Raw genomic sequence first — 25,176 nt, 5'->3', positions numbered from 1 at the left:
GGCATAATGGCAGGATTTGTTTTAATGAATAAATCCTCTAATTTGAATTTTACAGAACAGATTTCATATACTGTTAACATGCTTTTTCTTACAAAAACCCTACTGTGCTTTACAAGGAAATTAAGAGAAAGAAAAAGAAAGCTCAGATTTATAGCTAACTTTAAAAGAAAACAGTCAAGCAAAGGTTACCCAACATTGTAACATGAAAGAGTTGCTGGCTCCATGCCAGAAATCAAAGGGGCCATGTCTAATTTACATATGATTTGCATAAATTGATCATCTAAAACACAAACTGCTGTAATAGTATTCCTGTTGTGGGCTCTTCCTTCCAACAGAAATTCCTACTGCCTTGTTCACCATGAATAAAGCTGCCTGCGATTACCTTCCACTTCATCCTGTGGTTATGGGAATAGGGTAATATTATGGCCCCATTTTGGGAGTTGCTAAAGCAATGTTCTGTATGCATTAGTAGTGTGTCCACGCTGCTGCTGTTAGGGTTCGTATGGGTGAATTGACAGCAACTTCCAAGTGCCTGGGGTATAGTGCGGTGCACGGGCTGCAGAGAGCTCAAGATATTGCCCCGAAAGGAGAGTTGGCACAGCGCTAGCATTCCCATGCTGTCTCCTTCTGTCTGACCTCTGCATATTGAACCGAAGGACAAATCGGGGATCTTAGCCCACAGGAGAAAGCATGGATAGCTCTGATGCTCTGAGACATCGCTGAGAGTGCAGAAAAACCTCTCTGCTTTCAAAATCTGGGTTTTTGGGCCAGCAGGCAGCAACTGTGACATGAACCTCTGCTTGCACTCACATGTTCCTACGGGTCCGAATCAAGTCGTGCAGCAGCAGTGTATGCCCAGCGTTGTCGGCAGTTAAAGCTCAGGCAAGTCCTAGCAGAAAGAGCTATATACAGCTTTAGGACAATTTTCTTGGAGACACTGGAAACCACAGACCTGGAATATAGGCCACATTCTTTCAGACTTTTCAGTCCCTACCCATAAGTACGGGTCAGTAAAACTATTTTTAAAGCAAGTTGTTAGCATTTTGAAACCTGACAAACAGCATGACTTTCAGAAACAGCTTGGCTCTTTGGACTGAAATTTCCCAAGGAAATTCAACCAAGTGTTTAAAGTGTGGTTAAGCTGCTGAATATGAGGTCTTAAAATGGGAAATGTCACACAACCTTAATAATAGAGTGGCGTTACCGTGTCTGCCAATAGTAAATGTATGTTTATCTGCATGAATAACAACATGAGCAATCACAGCAATAGAAGGGTTTACTGTAATCAGATATGAACACTGAGCCAAGCTTTTCAGCCACAGAGAGAAACCTCATGCTTGTAAAGCCTGCAATTATAAGTATAGTTACTTCCTTTTAATTTGATCAGTCCTGTATACATATGGCTTTGATTGAAGAAAATGGCTTATATGAATAGGCAATTTTATTTGAACATGAAGCATTTGAGCAGTAATATCTACTGAGTCAAGGACTATGGGCAGAGTATGAGGACAGAGAGTTGTTGCTTTCCACTCTCCTCATTTTTAGTTCTGTTCTTTTTTTTTTGTGAACACAGTTATAATCCAAAGAAGGGAAAAATGCAACCTGGCACTTAAGTGGTAGTTTGAATACATGTTTTAAAGCATGTTGGAAAAATTAATACATGGGTGTTTTTGAGGATTAGGTAGTTCGTGAGATGAAAATAGGAAAATAGAGTGTGTTAATACCATAGTCATGAACTGACCTGTTTGTACTGATGTTCTTGATCTTGCTTTTTCCAAAACACAAACAAACCAGCATGCTGTAATGTTATCATACAAAATGCACATCAGTTAATTTTTAAAAGCTTTTTCGAAATTTTGGGGAGTTTTAATCTTTTATAGCTATGCTTTTAAACATCTGCATTAAAGTTTCCAGTTTCAAAGCATATACATGCTAATTCTTCCATAGAAAGCACCATTTTAACGAAGACTGAAGTTCATTTTCATACCAGCTAGTGGCAAGAGGCAATCATCTGTTTGAAGTCAGATCTGAAGTGGCAAGAATATGTGAGTCTGAAGAACACCATTCTTGAAGGTGGCCTGGTATGTCTATAAACATACCAAAATACAAATGCTGGGAGAGATCCTCTTCAGCTTCAGTTCTCAGTTAACTTGCCATGAGATGCTACATGAGCAGGGCCAAGGGCAGAACTGTTTCTGGATATTGAGTTTGTCAGGTCTAGCTGCACAGCAGGGAAAGAAACTACATGGGGAGATCAAACACAAAAGCCAAAGCGCACAACAGATAAAAGCCAGATCCTCTTGCTTGTGCTAGATAGAAACAGGAGCATACACATGTTCAAAAAAGGACGAAGCACCCTCTTTAATAAGGCCAAGTAAAGCTGAGGATAGGCAGACATTCAGATGCTCAGGCTGGCAGCGCTACCAACAGAGACATTCACTGTGTGACAGCGTCCCATCTGCTGATGGCATCGTGCCCACCTTTTGCCACTGTCCTGCAAATAGGGACAGTGCCAAGCAAACACAGGTACAGGCAGGAAGCCTGTGTCGTGTCCTCACATCACGTTGCTCTTCGGCAAGGTCTGGGCAAAGAAATCCCCTTTCCTTTGGACAAAGGCACACCGAGGCAGGAAGAGCAGCTGTTGGAGTCAAAGTGAGAAGGTGAGGCTCACCTACATACAGGAGACTCAGATTAGTGGAGGAGCATGAGAGAAGCTTCATAAAACAACCAGAAAACCCAAGACTGTGTGGAAGCAGGAGAGGGCTATGTCTACATAATATTTTAGATCAGAAACAACCTTTAACCTGAATCTTCTGATCATTGCGTCTTGCCATCCTTCAGTTCCGCTGTGAAGAGGTGAGGTCTTGGAGGGCAGGACCAGGCTTCCCTCTGGACAGTGCTGAGCTGTAAGATGTGCACCAGGATTGTAGCTAATGAGATCCTAAAGCCCTGAAATGTGTGCATTGAGGGTGCTGTGTCCTCAGCACCAACTGTTTGCTCCACAGACCCACTGCGTTGCTGTGCAGGGCTGACTAATGTAGATACAGCCAAAAGGGCTGTATCGTTGCTCATAGCTTGTTGTTGCTCTTAGGTCGAGTGTTGGTACAGGCTGTTGTGGTACATGCTGAGGGTGTTGTGGTTCCACCCCAACAGCATTGCAGAAGTGTTTGCCGGAGCTTTCTATCTTTTTCCACTGGTTCCTTCTGAAGAAATACAGTGGTGACATCTGCTGCCTTGGAGAATGTAATTCAACATTTTCCAGCATCAGTGTGCAAAATGAAATATTTGTATCTTTTGGAGGGAACTCAGATGGACTGCATGATCTTAAATGTTGATGAATTTCCAAGACATTGTGAACAGGAGGAAGCCCTAGGTTGCTTGAAAGGGTTTTGTCATCCCCTACTGAGAGGACAGGGCACTTGGCCTTTTCTTCAGCTCTGTTGTCCTTCAGTGCAGGAAGTTTGCTTATTGTTTTCATGCTGAACGGGTGGGAAGAAATGCATGATAGATTACCAGGTTAATTAATTAAAAGTGTAATAAAAATCTTTGTTAGACCCAAGATGCACTTTTGACCAAAAGGCTTTTCTTTATGATTGCGCTTTGTCCGCGGCACGTGGCTACAGTGTGCAGTAGCGGGCAAAATTACAGCCTCGGCTGAGAGGTTTGGAGAAGCATAAAAGGTCTGGCAAGGCTGCTGGCCGAGTCGATAAATGCTGTGTACTGAGCTCTTCACTTCCCTACTCCATGAGTTTCAACATATGCTTTGCTGTGCTGGAGGCATCCCGGGTGAATGCTTTGCAGCTCCAAGCGTGTGTGTCATGGGAAAGTTCTTTGTCTGAGCCAGCAGCCCAGAGTTGGCAGGTGATGGCAGTGTTTCCAGCGGGAGGAAAAGTCAGTGATAAATACTGTAATTTAATACTGTCTTGTTTTATTGCCTTTTTATTTCTAACTTTGATCCCTAGACTTAGAATCTATGCTGAATATTTCAATATTCTAATATCTGACTGTGCTCCACCATCATTAAATCAAATTCAGTTGAAAATGTAGGCTTTCAGAAGCAGAATTTTTATTTGGGTCTTGTTTGGGCTTGTTTGGTCTTGCCCAATAGACCTCTGACCCATCTGGATCATTCAGTTTCATCTCCTCTTACTATAAAAAGTTAATTGAAGTTAGTTCATCTTTAATATAAAGAGTAGGAAATAATAATAATAATTAATAAATCTGTTTTCCTTTTATATTTGGTGGTAAAAAGATTTTTTTTTTCAATATAATCAAGATTTCTGAAGTTTTTTGCAGTGAGTAAACATAGCAGAACGTGTTAAAGAGTGAGAACCCAGAACTTAATCACCTGAAACAAATATAAAACATGAAAAGAAAGTGATTGAAAGGCTTTGTCTTACAAGTAATTGGCAACTTGTAACTTAGGTACAGAAAGTTGGTTTTTAAAGTCACTTTAAAGTTATCTAGTTTTCAGGTAACAAATAGAAGAATATATCCTGTTATTATATAAGGTAACAGATTTGTTTATGAATAAAGTGTTTTATATTTGAATTGAACATTTTCATTTCGCTTAAACTCATTGAGACCATAAAAAATATATAAAACATTACTGTAAATTTTTGAACTATAGATGTCACTGTTCAGTCATAAAATGAAGCACTGAAACAGCCTTATTTATTTCTACTTACAGTATTTCTAGATCAGCCACTTTGCCAACTAACAATAAATACGGTTGGCATCAAAATGCAGTGCTTACTGCAGGCATGGTTTGTAATTCTCCAGACCCAGATCTCTGCAGGTCCAGAAAGTTGTTCGCATTGTCAGAGATACGTATAGGACACCAAATAATAATCCGATGTTGCTGATGCTGACCAAACATGCTCTTCAGGAATCCTCAAAGTCAAATCATTTCTCTTCTTAAATCTGCAGCCTAGAAAACAGCAGGCTTCTATCTCCCTTCTTGTAGCAGGACAATGAAACAGCATGATATTTGAGTATGTATTTCATTTATCTTCAATTAAATAGGATTGGACTCTTGACTAAATATGCCAGCAAGTCTGGTTCCAAGTTTGTTCTCTAAAGCCTGTCCTCCTGAAAGAATGCAATTAGAGTAACTGAACTAGGTGAATTGAACCGGATAAGACATAAAAGATGTGGGAGTCTTAATGCAGAATTGCTGTTGCCTTGTGCACCCACTGGGGTTTTCCATATTTTTTCTGTGAAATTATTTCCCATGTAATTGTGCTGGAAATTCCTGCCTTGCTTCCTAGAACAGCAGCTTTTAAAATAAAATTTGTGGGGTTTTTTTAAATTTTTTTTAAATAAACATATAGAAAGTTTTTAAAAAGCTCACCACTGAGGGATGATATTTCAGCTACATCAGCTTAATCTTCAATGATTTTGACACAGAACTGAGTCATAGTTTCATAGAATCGTAGAATGGTTTGGGTTGGAAGGACCTTAAAGATCATCTAGTTAAAATTGAGTTGCATTCAACCATTTCATCTCCATTTCCATCAGTATTAATCATAGAATCATAGAATATTTTGGGTTGGAAGAGACCTTTAAAGGTCACCTAGTCCAATCCCCCTTGCAAAGAGCAGGGACATCTTCAACTAGATCAGGTTGTTCAAAGCCACATCCAACCTGGCCTTGAATGTTTCCAGGGATGGGGCATCCACAGCTTCTCTGGGCAACCTGTGCCAGGGTTTCACGATGTTATTGTAAAACATTTCTTCCTTATATCTAGTCTGACTCTACTCTCTTTTAGTTTAAAACCATTACGCCTTGTCCTTTCACAACAGGCCTTGATAAAAAGTCTGTCCTCATCTTTCTTATAAGCCCTTTCAGGTACTGGAAGGCTGCAATAAGGTCCCCCCGGAGCCTTCTCTTCTCCAGGCTGAACAAGCCCAACTCTCGCAGCCTTTCATCACAGCAGAGGCGCTCCAGCCCTCTGATCGTCTTTGTGGCCTCCTCTGGACTCGCTCCAACCAGTCTATATCCTTCTGATATTGAGGGCTCCACAGCTGGATGCAGCACTCCAGGTGGGGTCTCACCAGAGCAGAGTACAGGGGCAGAATCCCCTCCCTCGACCTGCTGGCCACACTTCTCCGGATACAGCCCAGGATACGGTTGGCTTTCTGGGCTGCCAGTGCACACTGCCGGCTCATGTTCGGCTTTTCATCCACCAGTACCCCCACGTCCTTCTCAGCAGGGCCTTGTTTCAGTTCTTTAATATACCACATTCAGCAAGTATGTGAACCCCATGACTGGAGTTTGAACCATTCCTACCCATCTGTTTGAGGCATTTAGATTGTGTAAGTAGTTTTTTAAAAAATCAGCTGAAAATTTTTACAGATGTGCAGGAAAATTTTGCTAGCTAAACATCTCTAATCTAGCAGTCTTTCCATCCCAGGGACTGCCTACATGTTCCTTGCTCTTTTCACATGTAAAAGCAGTCAGATTTCAGTATCCAGTTCACAATAGAAGGAGATGCACTGCCTCACTGGATTTCTTTGTGGCATTAAATTAAGTTTTTATTAATGGAATTCTGCAATATGAAATCACAAGGAAAGGGGAAAAAAAAAGAGACTTGTCATTTGATGCTTGGCACAGTGAACTCATGGGTTTAAAGCCTGTTTTTTACGCAAGTGTTGCTCCTTTGTTGGCAAGAAACATGGAAGTAGGACTTCAATCCCCTACAGGGTCCTCCTGTGCTTGAGTGGAGTTATGTCTGATATATTGCAGCCAGGGATTAATCAGTCTCTTATTAACACACTATGCACATAATCAGCTCTGATTAGGGCTTGCGTCGCCCAGTTCAGCTGGTATTATGAAATTCATAGTTCGGGCCTGGATGATGCGCTTTATGAAAGTGGTATTACTATCGAGTGTTCTATTACTGTCACATCCCTACTGTGTCATCCTTGCAAAGGCAGATGTGAAAAAGCTCTCAGCTCATGTATTTGTTCTTCAGTGAAGCCCAAAAATGGAGTGTGGGCTTCCACTATCAGCAAAATGTGTTTCTTTTCAAGAATATTGGGAGTTGCATCCTTGATGTAGAATATTTCTTGTGACCGAAGTTGTTCATGGATGACATTTATTCTTGCCTGAATCACGGCCATCAGGATGGTCTGAGCTGCAACTATTCCTTTGGTTTCCAGTTGTAGATGTGAGCTCCAGTTTTCCACACATCACAGATCAAACGTTGGACCGACTACACAGACATATGAGAATGAGTATTAACATTCCCTTTCCCCTACAGTAAAACTTTTCTTTTTTGAGTAAAGTTACAGAATGAATCCCCTTGTTTCTAGACAGCTACAGTGGTAGGTTTCTGATTTATTTCTCTGTGTCATTCACTTCCCAGGCTACCAGTGCAATTGCCTCTCCCAGTTTACGGGAAGGAATTGTGAGTCAGAGATCACAGCCTGCTTCCCAAATCCCTGCCGGAATGGAGGCTCATGTGATCCCATCGGCAACGCTTTCATCTGCAACTGCAAAAATGGCCTGACGGGAGTAACGTAAGTGACCCGCCCCGGGGTGGGGAGCGGGAGCTTTTCAGTTCAGTGATGGCGGGTTTTTTGATCAGGCATTTTGTACCCAAAAGTTATGATTCGCCTAGCAAAAAATTCAAATAACCCAAAATTCAGTGCTTCTTTCAAGTCTGAGCTAATGACAGCTGAGAAATCCATGAGGCTTGCATGTTCACAAATGCTTTTCTGAACTTGGCCTCCTAAATTACTCTTTCAGGATGTTATGTCCAGACAGTTTTCTCTGATATGCACACCTAAATGTGTACTTTTTGAGCAATCTCATGAAGACTGTGGAAGCTGCTATGTAATCCTTTTTTTTTTAAATGGATCAATTATTTCATCAGCTTAGCCCTGACATAAAAGCCTAATTTATTGCATTCATTTTTTAAAATCCAAGCCTTGATCATATACTTGGTGTAGAAACATAAAACCCCCTGACCTGCCCATAGACATGCTTTATTTAGGTTGTCTCCTGTTTATAGTTTTTGTTCTGCCCTCTTTTGATCACCTCTTCTTCTTTTCAATTCTCCTCACTCTTTAAGGTGCCTGTTCTTTTTTTTTCCCCTGCTTCTCTAATATTTACCCATTTTATGTCCAGCCCTAAATAATTTTAAACAGTTAGTATATCCACCTCTTCTCTCAAATAAGTACTATGATTTTTTTACTATAGTTTTTCTCAACTATTTTGTCCTTGAATCCTCCTAAGTTTTTTTTTTTTTTATTGAATTCCATGGGATGGTCCAGAAACGATGTAAAAAGGCTGAGATTCTCTATGGCATTTAATTAGCCTCATGAGGGTCCAGGAATCTTTTCCAATCAGATGCTTTAAAGACCTATTTCCTTCTTGATGTTTCCATTTTATTGTCTTAAAAAGCCATGGAATATCTGTAGAAAAAGCAAACAAACAAACCCCAAACATTAAATAGTACGATAATAATAAGATCATTTGCCAAGCACCAGAAAAATGCAAACTGTAATGGTACCACTTTGACAAGATTATGTGCAATCTCGGCTGTTTGCTAGATGTTCTCCAAACTCCTAACTCTCCTTTTCTTCTTTGAAGGTGTGAAGAAGATATCAACGAGTGTGAAAGAGAAGAATGTGAAAATGGGGGCTCCTGCGTCAACATATTTGGTTCATTTCTGTGTAACTGCACCCCTGGCTATGTGGGGCAATACTGTGGTCTTCGCCCTGTGGTGGTTCCCAATATACAAGCTGGGCATTCGTATGTTGGCAAGGAGGAGCTGATAGGAATAGCCGTGGTCCTCTTTGTCATATTTGTGTTGATTGTCCTCTTTATAATTTTTCGCAAGAAAGTTTTCAGGAAGAACTATTCCCGCAACAACATCACGCTCGTACAGGATCCGGCTACTGCCGCCCTGCTCAACAAGAGCAACGGCATCCAGTTCAAGAACATCAGGAACAGCGGAGACAGCAGAAATATCTACCAAGAGGTTGGGCCTCCACAGGTCCCGGTGAGGCCAATGGCCTATACCCCATGCTTCCAGAGTGACTCGAGGAATAACCTGGACAAGATAGTGGATGGGCTTGGTGTGGAGCACCAGGAGATGACGACGTTTCATCCTGAGTCCCCTCGAATACTGACAGCCAGGCGGGGAGTGGTGGTGTGCAGTGTGGCTCCGAACTTGCCCGCTGTGTCTCCCTGTCGCTCCGACTGTGACTCCATCAGGAAGAGCACATGGGATGCTGGGACGGAAAGTAAGTACCACTGCATGCCAGTCTTGCTCTTCCCTGCCTTCAAGGTGCCACAGGTACTCTTAATGCTCCAACCTCATGCACTTACAGTTGTTACAGTTCTCCAAGAAGTGATTCGGTTTAATTCTGAAAGGTTATAATTAAACGAGGCGTACAAAACCTCTATTTCTATGCATTGAGTATGACTAAACGCGTTTATTTCACTTGTTCAGAAAGCACATATGAGTAAGTGCTCTGAGCGTTAGCTCTTCAAGTGATACAATGCAATCATCTTTCTACTGAAAAAATAATTTGGGGCAGAAATCTCAAATATAAACTCAGCTAGGTTTGGGCAGTTTATCTCCTGGGGCAGCTAAACTTTCAGCAAGAAGCAATTGTGTTTTGCAACAGAGACAAATGAACTAATATTCTCTACTTCCACTGTCTATGAAATTAAGCAGAAAATGGTGGACTACTTGAAGGATCACCCTTTCAGTCCATTGCATTCCCAGCTGCACTCAGTACAAGTGATCAGTTTCTGATCCCCACACTTACCACGTTCGTGCTCTGGTGGTTTCTCAGCTGATAAACACATGCCCCTTTCCCAAAGAACTTGCTGGAGATGCAGCAAACTTCACATAGCAGGAAATACCAGTTTGCTGGGACAGAGTTACAGCCCTACATTGTCTATCCGTGCAAGTCAGAAGGTGTCATATGGACTGGGATGTGTTTGCATTAGCATACACGGGATTTTTATGATGTTTGATCTTTTTAGTAGCTTTTCCTACTGCATCTTCAACCCCACTGCAAACACAGCCTTAACCAAATTAAAATTCCACGATCCAGAAACTTTCGTAGTCCCATAGTCCTAGGCAATAGGAACTGAGGAAAGGAGAGGGTAAACTGGCACTGCCTCATACCTGTGTCCTGACCTACACATTTTTATCTAAGACAGCACATTGGCTAAGGTCTTCTAGTGAAAAACAGGAATTAATTTTAATTTCTTTGGGCTGTTTTTCACAGTTGTGTTGTGGTTGACCTTTTTAACCATTAAATATAGTTTTGCCGATTGAAAGCATCAGCATGGCAGCCCCCATACGTGCTGTGTTCTGTATTCTCCTGGGTGTTTCTGCCACAGACGCTGCTGGTCTCTGTATGAATTTCTGCACAGCATGAGGCCACACCATGGAGACGGACCTCAGCTGTCAAGGAGCGGGAAGCAGCATGGCTTCGTTACTGCAGAGCTCGCTCCATCTACTACATACCCTGCTTCTCAGCAGGGGCAAATCAGCCCCCACTGTACGGATGTGCCCCATGCTGGGTAGGAATACCTACAGCTAGCAGGTGGAGAGCTGCACTTAGGTGTTTGCAGCACCTGAGCTTGTTCTTTTGTAATTAGCTCCCTTATCTATCCCAGTGCTTACTGTGGAGGCTAACTATTTGTGTTCCTTATTATCAGTGATATAATGTGTAGTTGAATGTGTTTATTCATGTGTGTTTAATTACATGAGAATTTATACCATAGGCTGTAGTTACATTTCTAAACTGTAGAAGCATTGTCAGGACTGAATGTCCCTGATGAAAAGCAATCTAAATTGAAGCATAGTCTATTATTTGTCAGTGGTGGAGCCGTTAAAACCTGATCCGAGGGCCACTGATATGAATAAAAAGATGCACAATCAGTTTATTGAGCATTGAATGAGCCTTTAATGAGGCTCTCAAATTAGGAAATGAACAGTAAAGATAAATGTAACTGTAATCCCTTGTATAAGATGTTTATACCACATGTTTTAAGTCATCATTTTCTTTGCTGCTGACTACATGTCATCTGAGAATGTAATACTGAATACAGATGTTTTTCTTCCTTGCTTACAGTGGTGTCAGCCACTTGAAAGGCTCTTTGGCTTCAAACACTTCAAAAGTCTAGGTACCTTCATCAGCTGCCTTCTTGACCAGCAGGTCATTTCCTCTGTATGAAGGAAAAAAAAAGTATTCTGACAAAAATCACAGAAGGCTACTGGTTGGCAGGATTTAAGTGGCTCTGTGGTATAAATAGACAAATGTACATACCTGGAGAGTACCATTTTGCTTTGTTTTTGCTGTCAATGAAGGTAAAGGGATTGATGACGCTGAAGAAGTGACCTGTTTTGCAGGAAGTAATAAAGGCAGCAACTCTGAAGTACAGTCCCTCAGCTCCTTCCAGTCTGATTCTGGTGATGATAATGGTAAGAAATTAATTTATCTTTATTATACTTGGGACAAAGCTTTTTAACTCTCTCTCTAATATTATTAAAAACAATTGGGTGACATCTAGAAAAGCCTTTACCAGTGATCGAAGTCAGAAAGGCTTGGGCTCAAAGCCTCATTTGTGGCTATTTTTTTTTAATTATAGGAATATAATTAAAATCTTGATGCTTGTGAATTAAAGGTGTGATACAGCAAAGTCATGTTGCCAAGATATAAGTTGGTTGACTAGTAGGTTGCAATTGAAACTAAAATTTCTATCATTTTCCCTCTTGGAAGAGGATGACTTCCATGTTTCATCAGTCAAATTAAAGGGAATTTCTGTGCTGTTTGCCTGTGTCATTCGTGGTCCCAACAAAACTGCTGATGCTCAGCAGCAGGGGTGAGCAGATGAGCCTGTCCCTCGTGGCTTGGCCTCTCCCTGGCAGCTCAGCGAAGAATAAAGCAACATTAAATCCATGCTTGGTGCATGTTTGTTGCTGACTCTCATGTCCTACAGCATTATTTCAGTGAGTGTCGTGGGCAGAGCCATACACAGCCTGAAAGAGGCCTACTAAATGAGAGAAAACCTTTGTTCCTACGGCTCATGTATGTTGAGCGGTGGGTCTGAGAAAAGGCAAGATGTTTCTGCCAGAGGGGGATGATGGATGTCAGGGAAACCTCATTCAGATACACAGAAAAAGATTAGCGCAAAGAAATTGTACTTCGTTTCCTCAGCCGCCAGTTAATGAACTGTCTGGAGACACAGTTCCTCAGTCATGTCATTCAGCTCTTCCCTAGGTACTCCTAAATGTTGGAAAAAGCACTTAAAGCAAAGTACACTTGCAGTTCCTTTTGGTTTAGCTGTGGCTGAAGTATCATGAGTATTTTTGTCAAGTTTCTCAGTGCTGTTCTGCCCCTGCATCCCAAAAAATAACTTGTGTTTTTTAGAATAATTATTAGAATTATTTCAATAATATGTATTTGTATTATAATTACCCTTTGACTAAATATTCAGGTTGTCATTTATTGCACGTGGTTACTTTCTATATCCTCCAATTTCTAATTAGGCTTTTGAAACATTTGATCCTGCCCCATTTAAATCAGTGACACCGTACCCACTGAAGCTGGATTGGACCTTCGGTGCTTGCTCATTTTTTGTGAAAGCTGCATTTAAAATACGGCCTTTAGAGATAACAATGCTGGTTCAGTGTCTAAACAAATCCATATCTTCAGGGAGAATGAGGGAAGAAACAGAGATCAGTGCAAGAATGCAGGCTCTTGTTTTCTTGCAGCAGCAGTGCTGTTTGCAGTGAAAGAACCTAAAATATAAATACAGCATAAGTAAGCTTATACATGCTCACATACACGTACGTAAGGGCTAACAGATATCCCTCTTGAAGCCATAAATACTTCCCCTTCCTGTCATTTTAATTCTTTGTGTTTTGCATCCCTACAAAGGTTAAAAAGTTGTCAGTGAAACCACAACAGAAGCAATTCAGCCTTTTGGGGAGGCAGGACAGGCTGCTCCTTCCCCAAACTCCTTCCAGAGCCGAGAGCAATGCCACTGGATGCTCACATGGCTCGCAGTGGGCACAGGTTTGTGTCACGCTGCTGTGCAAATGACTGTGCCGACAGTCTCTTGTGTGAAACTTGTTATCACTGACAACTGGGGAAATTTGTTTTGCACCGCTTTTTTTTTTGAAGGTGTGAACAGCCCCACGTTGTTCAGTTTGTGTTGGGTGCAGGCAGCCTCCACTCACCCACTCCACAGTGCTTGGAGCCTTCTCTTGCTGGGTCGAACACGTGTTGTCTCACCACACAGACTCTTTCTGGGGCATGATTTTGAACCTACTTTTATTTTTTCCACCTTATTTATACTTCATTTAAATTGCTCAGCTCTCCTAGTCTTGCTGGGAGAAATTAGTATGTTTTGTGATCAAAGAGCACACGCTTTTATTAGCCGCAAACAAAACAAAGTTGCTCACTTTCTGCAATAACATTTTGAGAATCACTTCCAAGGCAAGTTACAGGTTTCCGTGGTAAGCTGTTTTGAATCTGGGGGGACATGGCAAAAGCGTAGTTTTAGGTTACTGTTTCACTGCAGGCCAATGGATGGTTGTACTGCGATGTCCAAGAACCTGCTGTCGATGACAGCAATTTTTACCCCTGAGCAATGCTGTATTTGGGTATTGCCTTGCACTCAAGGGGTAGAAGTTTCCCTCCCTCCCGTGAACATGCTCTGCGCATCTCCCACCAGAGCCAACCCTTAGTTGCAGTGAAGACTGTGCCGGCCCTGATTTTTGACCTTCTGTTGGTCACTCTCAGTTGTTCTCTCAGAGTTTACAGCTGCCCTCCTTCTCTTTTCCCAGCCATGCAGCAGCTAATTCCATGGACTTACTTATTTTTCTATTGTTTATTACGCATTAGCCAATACCAGCTTCCCTTGTACAATTACCAGTACTATTGGTGGCACAAGCATGATCAACGTAGACATAGAAAGTGGTTTCTTTGGTTTATTAAGGCTCTTTTTGCCAAGCATTCACAAGGACTGAGGAAATTGGATGAGATCCTTGATCCCTTGCCCAAAATTGAACAAAGGCATATATTTGAGTGGCACTAATACTGTTAACACGTTGCTTGTGGCCTCTGAGTCTATTGGCTGTGTGAAACAAAAAAAAGTATGTCTTGCCCAAGATTTTTGGTCCCATTCTCAGCCTGCTCCAGAGCAATCACTTTTCACAGAATGCTGGGGGTTGGAAAGGACCTTCAGAAATCATCTAGACCAACTGCCCTGGCAAAGCAGGTTCACCTAGAGCAGGTTGGACAGGAACGTGTCCAGGAGGGTTTTGAGTATCTCCAGAGAAGGAGACTCCACAACCTCTCTGGGCACCCTGTTTCAGTGCTCCGGCACCCACAAAGTGAAGAAGCTTTTCCTCAGGTTGAGGTGGAATTTCCTGTGTTCCAGTTTGTGCCTGTTGCTCCTTGTCCTGTTGCTGGCTCCACTGAAAAGAGTCTGGCCCCATCCTCTTTGCACACACCCTTCAGATATTTATAAGCACTGAGAAGATCACCTCTCAGTCTTCTCTTTTCTGGCTAAACAGACCCAGCTCTCTCAGCCTTCCCTCATAAGAGAGTTGCTCCATTCCCAGTTCCTTAACATCTTCGTAGCCTTCCCTGAACACTCTCCAGTAGTTCCCTGTCCTTCTTAAACTGAGGAGCCCAGAACTGGACACAGAACTCCAGATGCGGCCTCACTAGGGCAGAGTAGAAGGGTGGGGAGGGGGCTGGGGGGTGGTGTGTTTAATTTTTCTCATAATTAAAGACAAAGGAAAAGGAATGGATCTAGTACCCACTGAACCAGCGCTTTCCCTCTGGTTTGGGTGGGTTTTATTTCAGGTCCTCAAAGGCAGGGGTGTTAGTTGGTCCAAAATGCAGGTCATCTAGAGGACCACACATTGTAGGTCCGTTCGACTCCACATGAAACAATTGCGAAGTCTGTATTAACTGTTTCAAGGGGAAAGCATGTTTTGGTATAACACCCGCAGAAAACACACGAAGCATTTGTGAAAATATTCTGTGAAACACACATCCGAATTTGAACCAAACCTACTTGGAAGTGACCTCCTATCATAGCGGTACTGCTTCATGTCCGAGAGGTATTACGCGGCACAGCACAAACAGGAAATAGTGAAACATTCTCTTAGGAAATAGATTGAGCTCAGCATCGTTTCAGATGGTGTGATGGTCTAAAAGATAACGATCCCTTGGAGCACATGGCACCGTCTCTGGAGACCTTTAAGCAAGAATGAATTAGAAATTAGTGTCAGGTAGACAAGATACCGCTTTGGTTAATTCAATCAGCTGGCCAGTCTGCTTGAATTTATGAGGTGATACACATCATCCCATATGCCTTTCTGGAAATGCTGGTTTGGAATTTATCACCACTCTGGTAATGTATGGGATTATCTGAAATGAAATGTCCTGCAACCCACTGCATAAATCATGCATTGGTCGGCAGCCTTTTTATTTTTTCAATGTCAGTTCTGTCTTTTTGAGAGAATTTATTGTGGTAACATATGATGTGTGTTTTAAATACTAACCTGAAGCTGTCCTTCCCCTCCCTTTATTTTCTGCTTTCCCTCCCCTGCAAGCTTCCATAGTGACTGTCATACAGCTTGTCAACAATGTAGTTGACACTATAGAAAATGAAGGTATTTAATTTTTTTCTTTCTTGTTATGCAACAATGCTTCCTGTTTTCATTGTGAAACATTCCAGCAGAACCTCACTAATCTACACTGACCAGCAAACCTGTGGCAGGGATTGGGTTTTGCAGATCAGCATCTTCACCAGCAAACATGAAAACACCAGCGGGATGTACCACAAAATATCTGTGGGTAATTGGAGGTGGTAGAAAAGGTGTAAAGGCCTTCATCCTCTTCTGTTCAAGTCGGTGTTTTTGCTTGCTTATTCCCATTGACTTCAGAGGAAAGGATTAAGTTGATAATGGAGCCAAATCATTGAGATTATCTGCAGAGACTGGGAAACAGGAGGCGGCACGGGAAGGCTGTAACGTATCCCAGGCTGCAGTAGAGCTGGGTTATGCACTCCAATGGGACCACATGGAGAGGAGCAAAGTGGTGGTAGGCAGGTGGCTGCGTTGTCTTCAGATAAAAGATGTGCCACATAGCAGGGCAGCCTGCCTACCACTGCCTTTCCCCTGGGGTTGATGTGCCCATTAGATAGAGCTTGGCAGTTGGGTCCAAGGACCCAACACTCAGCTCTGCCACTGACCTCCTGGGTAACTGCAGGCACGTCATGTTACAAGTGAACTGGTTTCTCTGTCTGTAAAACAGGAATATTGCTATTTTTCTCTTCTGTAAAGCACTGAGGAAATGTGATGTATCATATAAAAAAATTAATTTTACTTATATATAGAACATTTACCTTATCCCTGGGAAAATAGCAACTCAACATCAATTGAAGTTATCCACAAGTCCAAAATTTCATATGTCTTTAGCAAATTTAAGTCAGCTTTTGCAGACTTCAGCTAATCCAATCTGCATAAAGCATAAAGATGATGAAGTAAGTTATTTTTGTGAAACGACTGATTTTTTTTTTTTGTTGAGCCAGTGTCACAGTAATTTTGAAAAGCACCCGTACTCCTAGCTAGTGATGCTGCTTGAGTATTTGGCTATACCATATTTACTGATTTCTTGAAGTGTAAGAGTGCAATTCTTCTTGCTATCAACTAAAATGAACTAGCAAAGGTTAATTCAAAACAAAAATACCACTCAAAAAACCAATAAAATAGCCTTGAAAAGAAACCACAGACACTGTAAATGGCCTTGCCTTCCTAAAGTAAAGCTTAAGCAAACACATTGGCTCCCCATCATGCTTTACAGGTCAGAAAACTCCAGTCTGGCAGCAGTTTCAAGAGGCTGTCACTGAAAATGCTTTGCTCACTTCCCAGTTCCCTATATGAGATGTAGGAATCTTGGATGCTCTGCAGCAGAGCAGGTGAAAGCAGTGAACAGTTAGCTGCACCAGAGCTCCCAGTGCATGCCAGGCAGAACCGCTGCCTGGTGGGAGGAAGGACCTCCTTCCCCAAGGAGCTGCCGGGGGTTTTGCGAGTCAGCAAATTAGTGAGGTTCTCCTGGATCCTGAATCCATACAGCTCGGAGGGACCTGACACATCTCGGGTGCAGTGTCATTACTCTGACGGATAGACAGCAAACTCCGCTTTACAGAAGAGAAGTGGGGCAGGAGAAGAGAGGTTAGGGCCGGTTCAGACACTGCTGCTAACCCTGCAGTAGCCCCAGCCCTCCTCACCCCAGGCTAACGCAGAGCAGGTAGAAAGCTCCTGTCTGGCTAACAAAGAAATCACCATCGCCACATGCCCCACGTGGTGATAAGCAAGGCAAGAGTCATGTAATAGGTGGAGGCCTGGAGAATTGTCTTCTCTGCCCTCGTCTGTGGCTGACCCCTAGAAGTTAGGTACAATAACACCATAAAGGTCCATTTATCTGCCCAGACCCCAGCAACGCAGCCCAGAGACCTGGCGCAGAGACTTCTTGCATGAAGCCCAATAACATGTGGCTGAACAAGAGCATCTCATCTAGAAAATGCTGCAGCTTATCCGCCGCTCTTGTCTCACATAAAACCTCTTTCCTTGCTCTCTCCCCCACCCCTGCACCCTCTCCATACTGGAATGCCTCCCTCCCCACCGGCTAGCATGGCAGTGCAGGTGGGAGGTGGGTATGGGGTTGTGGGGCATTGTAGCTGACCGCCCCATTAAATGGATTTGTATTCTATTCTATTCAGGTTCTTATACCGTGCCCATCACCATGGTATCTGAGCCCAGGTGGGCCCAGATTTGTTTGAACCGGCCCTGAGAATGGTAGATTCTTATTTTTCTGTTTCAAAATGAGCAACTGAGAGAATTGTGCTTTGCAATTATAAACCGTAGAGATGGTGGATAACCCTTTTTGTATTAAGAATTCCAGCTCTAATGTAATTCCGTATCTGTTCAGTGAGGGTAAATAATTAAGATATGATACAAAAGGAATATAATACCCGTGACATAATCATTTCTTTACATATGTCTGCATTTGACTGGGCAAGCTTATCTTGTACGCTAAAATAAAGAACAATTAAAAACCCTATTAAAATGACACTGAGGCAGCTGTACTTAGCAGTATGCATGGAAAGTTTTGTGTTGTCATGTGTAATACAGTGCTGGTAACAAGCTCCGAGTTACCAGTTTTTACTTTTCACTTTGTATCTGACAGTGTCTGTTATGGATCAAGGACAGAACTACAACAGAGGTGATATTTCTGAGACACTTTCTGCCTGTTGGACTGGTCTGGGGTGGGCAGGGCATTGACTTGATCTGTGTTTTTTCTTGAACCGCTTCACATGTCCTCTTTTGTTTGAATTCTGTTGGGTTCAAATGCTGCATGCGACTGGCCAGCCACGTTTTTTATTTCAGGATCCAGTTTTCAGTTCACCGGATTATTTGCTTGCACACTTTTTTTCTTGAAAAGAAGTCATTGGAGGTCGAAGGGGAGGCTTGTTGTGATACCATACGCATGCTGACTGCATTTGTAGATATTTGTCGATTAACTGTGAAAAGCATTAATTCAGAGATTTTTGCCATTTTGATTTCTTGGACCCCTAGTTTCTAATACAACCCAATAGCATCCTAAAAAGCAAAATGCCCGAGAGTGGACGTGGTTTGTTTCTTTGCTTGCTTGCATTAGCATCATAATGCAATTTATTCTCCCCCCCTACCCCTCTGGTCAGAGCATGGCTGACCTGTGTCGGTGGCCTGGGGCGCATGCTGTGATTTAAAGATGCTGTGAGGACTAAGAGGCGAGTGCATGTGGGACACACTGTTGTCATTAGTTGTCCCATCCTCACGGAACACTGTGCTTCTCTTTCCTGCTGCAGCGTATCATTGGGATACCTCTGACTGGATGCCAAGTGCTCGCTTGTCCGACATTGAGGAAGTGCCCAACTTTGAGACAGCAGATGGAGGCTCGGCTCATCACGGCAGTGCCAGAGAGCTGGAAACAGATTACTACCTTGGTGGCTACGACATCGACAGCGACTACCCTCCCCCTCACGAAGAGGAGTTTTTAAGCCAGGACCAGTTACCACCTCCTCTTCCAGAGGATTATCCGGACCAATACGAAACCCTCCCGCCCTCGCAGCCAGTGTCAATGGCAAGTACACTCATCCCCGATTGCAGGCGACGGCCACACTTCCACCCTAGCCAATACCTCCCTCCTCACCCGTTCCCCAGTGAGACGGACGCCACAGGGTCTCAGACTGGGAACGAATTTAGTACTTTTGCTGTTGGCCCAAGCCAGAACACAGAAAATGTTAGTGCAGGTAAGGTGCCCTTATCCTTGCACAACTCTCTAGATGCCTCCTCCTCTGACGTCTCAGCCAGCTGCGGCTTTGATGACTCCGAAGTAGCTGTGAGTGACTATGAAAGCGTGGAGGAACTCAACCTAGAAAATGTTCACATTCCATTTGTGGAGACCCAGCATCAGACACAAGTGTAAAGGAAGGTCCCTTCCTCTTCTTCTTCTTCTTCTGCTTCTTCTTCTTCTCCTTCTCCTTCTTCTTCTTCTTCTTCTTCTTCTTCTTCCTCCTCTTAGTTTTTTTTCTTTTTGTCATTTGGTCCAATTAATAGTATAAATATTGAGAAAAAATTTTGCTGAAGGTGTATCTATATATATTGGGTAAGGCAAAAAGACAGTATAACCCATTATTAACTTGTTCAGAAATGATACTGTATGTGCAGACACGAAGAGACCAATTGTGTTAAGTATTATACATCGCAAAATGGTTACAGACAATCTAGAGAGTATGTACCTTCTATTTATTACCTGGAGTAAAACTCAGCTTTTGAGGCAGGGGGAAATAATAATTGCTACATAATTTCTTTCTCTTCCCCCAAATTTTGATTTTTTTTTTGTTATTGTATTATTAAAAGTGTTACAGTGTTATAATCTCCCCACAGTATTAAGGAACTGGTTATGGATCATTCCAAGATGCACTGTTGCATGAAATTTTATGTCAGCAAAAGTGAAAGCAATTGATCCCTGAGGCTGCTGTGTAGAACGTGTCAGGTGGCTGAAAAAACAGCGATTACAAACCGACCCATCAAAGATAACCAACCAGTCATTTCTCTGTAAATATTTATCTATACCTTTGTTTGTTACATAACATTTCATTCTACTTTGTGTGCATATAGAGCAACATATACACAGCATATATTTACTCCAAATGGGCCTACTTTGGTTGCCATTTTTTAAAAACCTGATGTCAGGCAAGTGTGGATAACTTCAGCCATGAGGACTTCTAGAAATGTCAGTTTGGCTCAGTAGTGGCCCAGTTTTGCCCCAGCTGTGTATGCACAGCCTCCCTTGACTTCTGTACGCGGTGTGAACTTGGATCTGAAAACGTCGGGGAAACTAACTGTCTACAAAGAGCTGCTGATTCTTTTTTGAAATTCCTTGCTTGGGCAATCTCCTCTTTAAACACAGTCATCTTGCTACAATCAATGCAGTAAAATTAGTTGCAATGAAGTTGCCTGTGTTGCTGCTCAATGTTATTTGGCAAATGTGCATCCTTAGAGTTCACGGGACGAGTTCTCAGCTGCTGTAAACTGACTCGGTGGAACCGCACAGATGGGCTGTGGCCAGAGATCTGGTCCTGGATTTTCCACTGGATGTGGGATTTGAGGACTTCCAAAGGTTGTTTGCAGACTTCAGGATATTGTTGTGGGATGAGGTAAACCACAGCATCAGTACGCTTTTGTGCTTCCCTCAGCCTGACTGGAGTAAATGGCCTTTCACACTGATTTGGCCTGAGTAGCTAAGTGCAAGGTGGCAATATGGGATTTTCACTCAATGTATTAAATCAGAATATATATACCCATTGCTCAGTGCTATGAAAATGTTTTTACCACTGCATTTTACAGCATCTGTATACCTTATACAGTGAATACGAGTCTGCATTGCTGCTGGGGTTTAATCCATTGCTTCCATGGCATAATTCAGTCATTGTGAAAAGCTATTGAATACATAAATCATTGCTATAGATTAGCAGGTTCATTAACAGTTTTTCTCTGCTGCTTTCCATGTCCTGTCTCTTGGTCAAACGTTTTAACTGGATATTTCAACACTTGTGTTCCAGGGCAACGTGTTCTTGACTGATGGGTTTCACCCCAAATTAAATCGTGGGCCATTTTTTGACTTACAGGAAGTATTTATTCAGAAATTGCCCCCAACACAAAGAAATTATTAATAGAATGTAACTGAAATAATTGCAGCTTGTAACACTTTTAATAAAACAGGATTTCTAAAATTCGTGGACTAGGTACAGTATGTTGCTGCTTCCCTCCAATGGCTCATCCAGCTGTGAAAGATTGGTGTAGATATTGTTTTGGGATCATGCAGCAGTTGCTCACTAGACACCACCTCATTATACAGGTACATGAATAAATTGGGTGAACTTCTAGAAAGACCATGTACTGCACATACAAGTATTATCAAGTACTTGTCTGCAAATAGTTCCTGTCCATTGAATTTATGAATGTCACTTGGTCTTCTCAAAGTAAACATGCTTCTGTAACAGTGATATATTCTGAATGTGCTTATGGTACGTTCCAGCCCCCTTTCCCTGCTATTATCCTCGTGTTTTCAAGAAGAAAAAAATACGGAAATTTGTATTGCGATTGTAAGGAACTGAGGATTTTGCCAACAAGCCATGAAATGGTTTGGCATGCCTAGAGGTACGGTTAGGGGATAACTTGCATTGTTCATGATGTCTGTGTTGCAGGAAAGCAGATGCAATTAGATTGATGTCTCAAGAGTAGGAATATCTCAGTTTGAAAAACAAAGCTGCAAATTTAGCTGCACTTTTAAAGCTGTAAGACTTTCTGAGAACGTAATGCTCTCTTAGCATTAGGCTGCAGTTTACACGTGGTTTGCTCCTACTCAGTTTTGGTGTGAGACATTTTTATCCATTGTGCAATTAGTTCTGCCTGAGGCCCCAACTAGTTAAGAAGTGTACTTGGCATATGTTTTCTGTAATGAAAATTCTCGGCTAAGCCTGACACACCGACATCAAACCTTTACTGGGACATATCAAAAGTCTCACAAGGAAGAACACCACGGAAGCCTAGCAATTGCCATACAAAAGTAAATCAGTGTTTCTTACCAAGCTTGTTGCCTCAGAAATATCTTGTTGGTAGTGAGTTTTACTAGTAAAATATGCATAAATACAATGTATAGTACTTTTTTCTGTTTTGATGTCGTTGCCATTTCATTTCACTGCATGCCTACTTATTAAAGTGCTGGTGGGAAGGTGCCAAGGATCACCCGTTCAGCCTTCTCTGTCCCACTCATGATTTCTATACCTCAATACCTCCTCCCCTCCAAATCAAATAGGCCTATTCCATCTTTGAACAGGTACCCCTCTGTGAATATTGGTACTTCTGCCACCTGTCTGGTTTTGTTCTGGCTCTTTTTGATAATGATAAGACACAAATGCAGATCTTAAGGTGAAATACCTCTTAGGAAGTAAGATTTTCATATTAATATCTCTCTTGTTAATCCAAACCATTTTATTTTTTTTTTAATTACTGCTTTACACAGTCAAGCACTAATCTTCTAACCTGGAAGATAACCACATATTCATAACCTAATGTAAGAATTAGTGTTCATATTATTCCATCCAATACATAATTGCTCTTCTGCCATATGATGATTTTTATCTTGCTGCTGCTGTCATTGCCAGGTCCCTGGTACTGTTACCCCTTCACATGTCTGCTTATCCTGTGTGTCTGTATTTCAACTCACATTCCTGTAGATGGCTCTACTACACGGTATTTTCTTTCGGAATCATCTGTAGGACAGGTTTCATAGGCTTAAAGTACTTTTGTGTGTCAGTGGATTATAGCTCTTAGGATCAAGACAGTCTTTGCTTTTTGTAAAGGAGCGGCAGAAGAAATAAGCAACTTGTTAAAATTCAAATACAGTCTTGTGTCAAAAGCCACTGATTTTGCCAGAGTCTGGGTAAAAGCATGCTCTCTATGTTTCCATCAGGGTGAAAATGTCATACACACTGACAGACCTTTTGATAGCTCTGGCAATGGAAAGAGCCTTAAAGTGACTGACAACATTAATTTATGCTGCCAATACTGCAACCAGTGGCCTTTTGCAAAAGGAAAAATTAGGCTTATGTACCTTTCTTGAATATGTGAATTATTTTCCCTTTCTACACACACACTCCCCAAACCATGGATACTGGATGTGATTACCACTCTGAGCCGGTATCTTACAGCAGGGCAAAGGGCCAGAGGTGACACCGAGGAGCCGCAGCCTCACTTTCCTCCCATGGAAGACCGGCATAAAGTTGCCTTCCTATAGGACACAGCACGTGAAGGCAACTAGGAGGATGTTGCAATGCAGAGATTCGTTACGGTACTGTGGTTTTCAGGCAATCCAGGCAATCAAGCTATTTTCCTAAAGCTCGGTGATGTCTTTGAATTATCCCACTGGTGTCTTTCACCTACAGAGCAGTGTAAGGCTGGGAGTCAAAGCCTACTCAGTGCTGTTTCCCTGAACTTGTGTGCTCCATCTCTCAAGTGTCCTCTGCATGTCCCACAGATACGTCAAATCTTGGTCCTCAGAATTTTTTTCTTCCCTTTTTTAAATTCTTTGGTGTAGTCTGGAGTACTTCATGCTAGCCTCGATGCATTGGTATCCCCTCCGGCCAGAACCTGACTGGGTGCAACACAGTGAGGAAATGCATGGCACTGAAATGCTGATTCCTGGTGCCTGTTGTCTCTGTGAGCCAGGCAGGTGGTAGTCTTTGAAAATATGATATAATAGTTGTTGCTCTTGGCTCAATAGCCATTGTAAAGAGAACTATGGGCTGGATAAGGCAATTGGTTAAGAACACAGCTTTACTCCTCATCAAGCTCCTGCTTGAAAAAGCTAAACGGATGGTATAGTGAATCGTTATAGCTGATAATAACTGCAGTCCTGGGAGAAGGAGTTGAAGGTGCCCTGGACCAGTTCTGCTAAGCTTTGTTTGAAAAGGTAGCATCCTTAATAATGGAGAAAAACAGCTATTTAAAACCAGTAGTGAAAGTACATCTGTGCTTTGTTGGAAATTTTTGGAGCTATTCAAGAGTAATAATGGATGTTTCATAGGTTCCCAGTGAGACAGCTGCCTCTCCAGGTTCATTCTCTGATAGTTTATGGTCATTTACCATGCAGTAAAACTGTGCTTTTTGCCTGTTTGCGACTCTGTTCCTCTCAATGCACCAAACTGTAATTTGAGCCTTAGAAATTTAGACTATTGCCCATTATCCATAGCTTTTAGCCCATGTTTCATAAACTTGACATTTAACATCTCCATTATCAGAAAGGCCATTCAGTTAGTAAATTAGCTGCACCATCCAAGGGATGGGCGGATGGGGAGGAAATGAAATTAAATTCATTTCTTTATGTAATAATGAAAAGCAATAATTGCAAATATGTCGTATTACACAAAGGCCATAAGTAACCTTTACCAGTGTTAAGAGTGCACTTGAACTGTGTTACGGGAAGAGATTGGAGCCCTCAGAACTGTAGCATTCTTCTGTCATGGGAATACCTGAATTGCTATTATTTAACAATGCAACGAGCCCATACTGCCGCTTTTCAGGAGGTGACAAAGATGTTTAGGAGTGAAAGCAGTTCTCTTTAAAGCACTGTATCAGAAAAGATTGTGTTGTAAATTTTACCTGTCACAAGCAGGCTGGTTTGTAAAAGATGTATGTTTTGGTGTTCAAAAATAAGTTTATAAAATAATGTATATAATGGTTTCAAATTACCAGGCTTTTGTAGATATTTGATGCCAATCAGGTCGCTTTAATTTTTTTTGTTTGTTTGTTTGATATAATTCTAAAGAGTCATCGAAGTTGGTTTAAACTTTTAAGGTAACAGCAAAAAAAAACACAACAAAAAAGTTTTAGATTTGAAAACTTTTTAATCATTTCAAAATGTACTGTAACTTTCCTTTGGGTTCAGCTCTTTTTGTTTATCTATTTTCTGTTTTTAAGAAGATGTTTTTTATTGAATTTTTTTAAATGAATGTGTTTTGCACAAAAGAATAGGGATATGATTTTTATGCCATTTTAAGTAGGTTTAAGAC

General features: G+C 41.9%; 1 protein-coding gene across 1 annotated transcript in view; it reads left to right on the top strand.

Moving 5' to 3' along the window:
• The window catches only part of LOC104511972 (protocadherin Fat 3-like), a gene marked incomplete at its 5' end in the record, with an annotated part of 66,823 nt that extends 47,297 nt beyond the window's left edge, over window positions 1–19,526 (top strand). The window contains 6 exons of the mRNA XM_010154780.1: window positions 7,370–7,523; window positions 8,599–9,254; window positions 11,384–11,455; window positions 15,608–15,667; window positions 18,246–18,281; window positions 18,907–19,526. Of these exons, the coding sequence (XP_010153082.1) occupies window positions 7,370–7,523; window positions 8,599–9,254; window positions 11,384–11,455; window positions 15,608–15,667; window positions 18,246–18,281; window positions 18,907–19,526 (1,598 nt within the window). The remainder of the gene's footprint in view (window positions 1–7,369; window positions 7,524–8,598; window positions 9,255–11,383; window positions 11,456–15,607; window positions 15,668–18,245; window positions 18,282–18,906) is intronic.
• Between the last annotated feature and the right edge of the window lie 5,650 nt (window positions 19,527–25,176).

This window comes from Eurypyga helias, unplaced genomic scaffold (genome assembly GCF_000690775.1).
Source record: "Eurypyga helias isolate BGI_N326 unplaced genomic scaffold, ASM69077v1 scaffold8647, whole genome shotgun sequence".
In the NCBI taxonomy this organism is placed as follows: domain Eukaryota; kingdom Metazoa; phylum Chordata; class Aves; order Eurypygiformes; family Eurypygidae; genus Eurypyga; species Eurypyga helias.
This window is presented reverse-complemented; position numbering and strand designations above follow the sequence as displayed.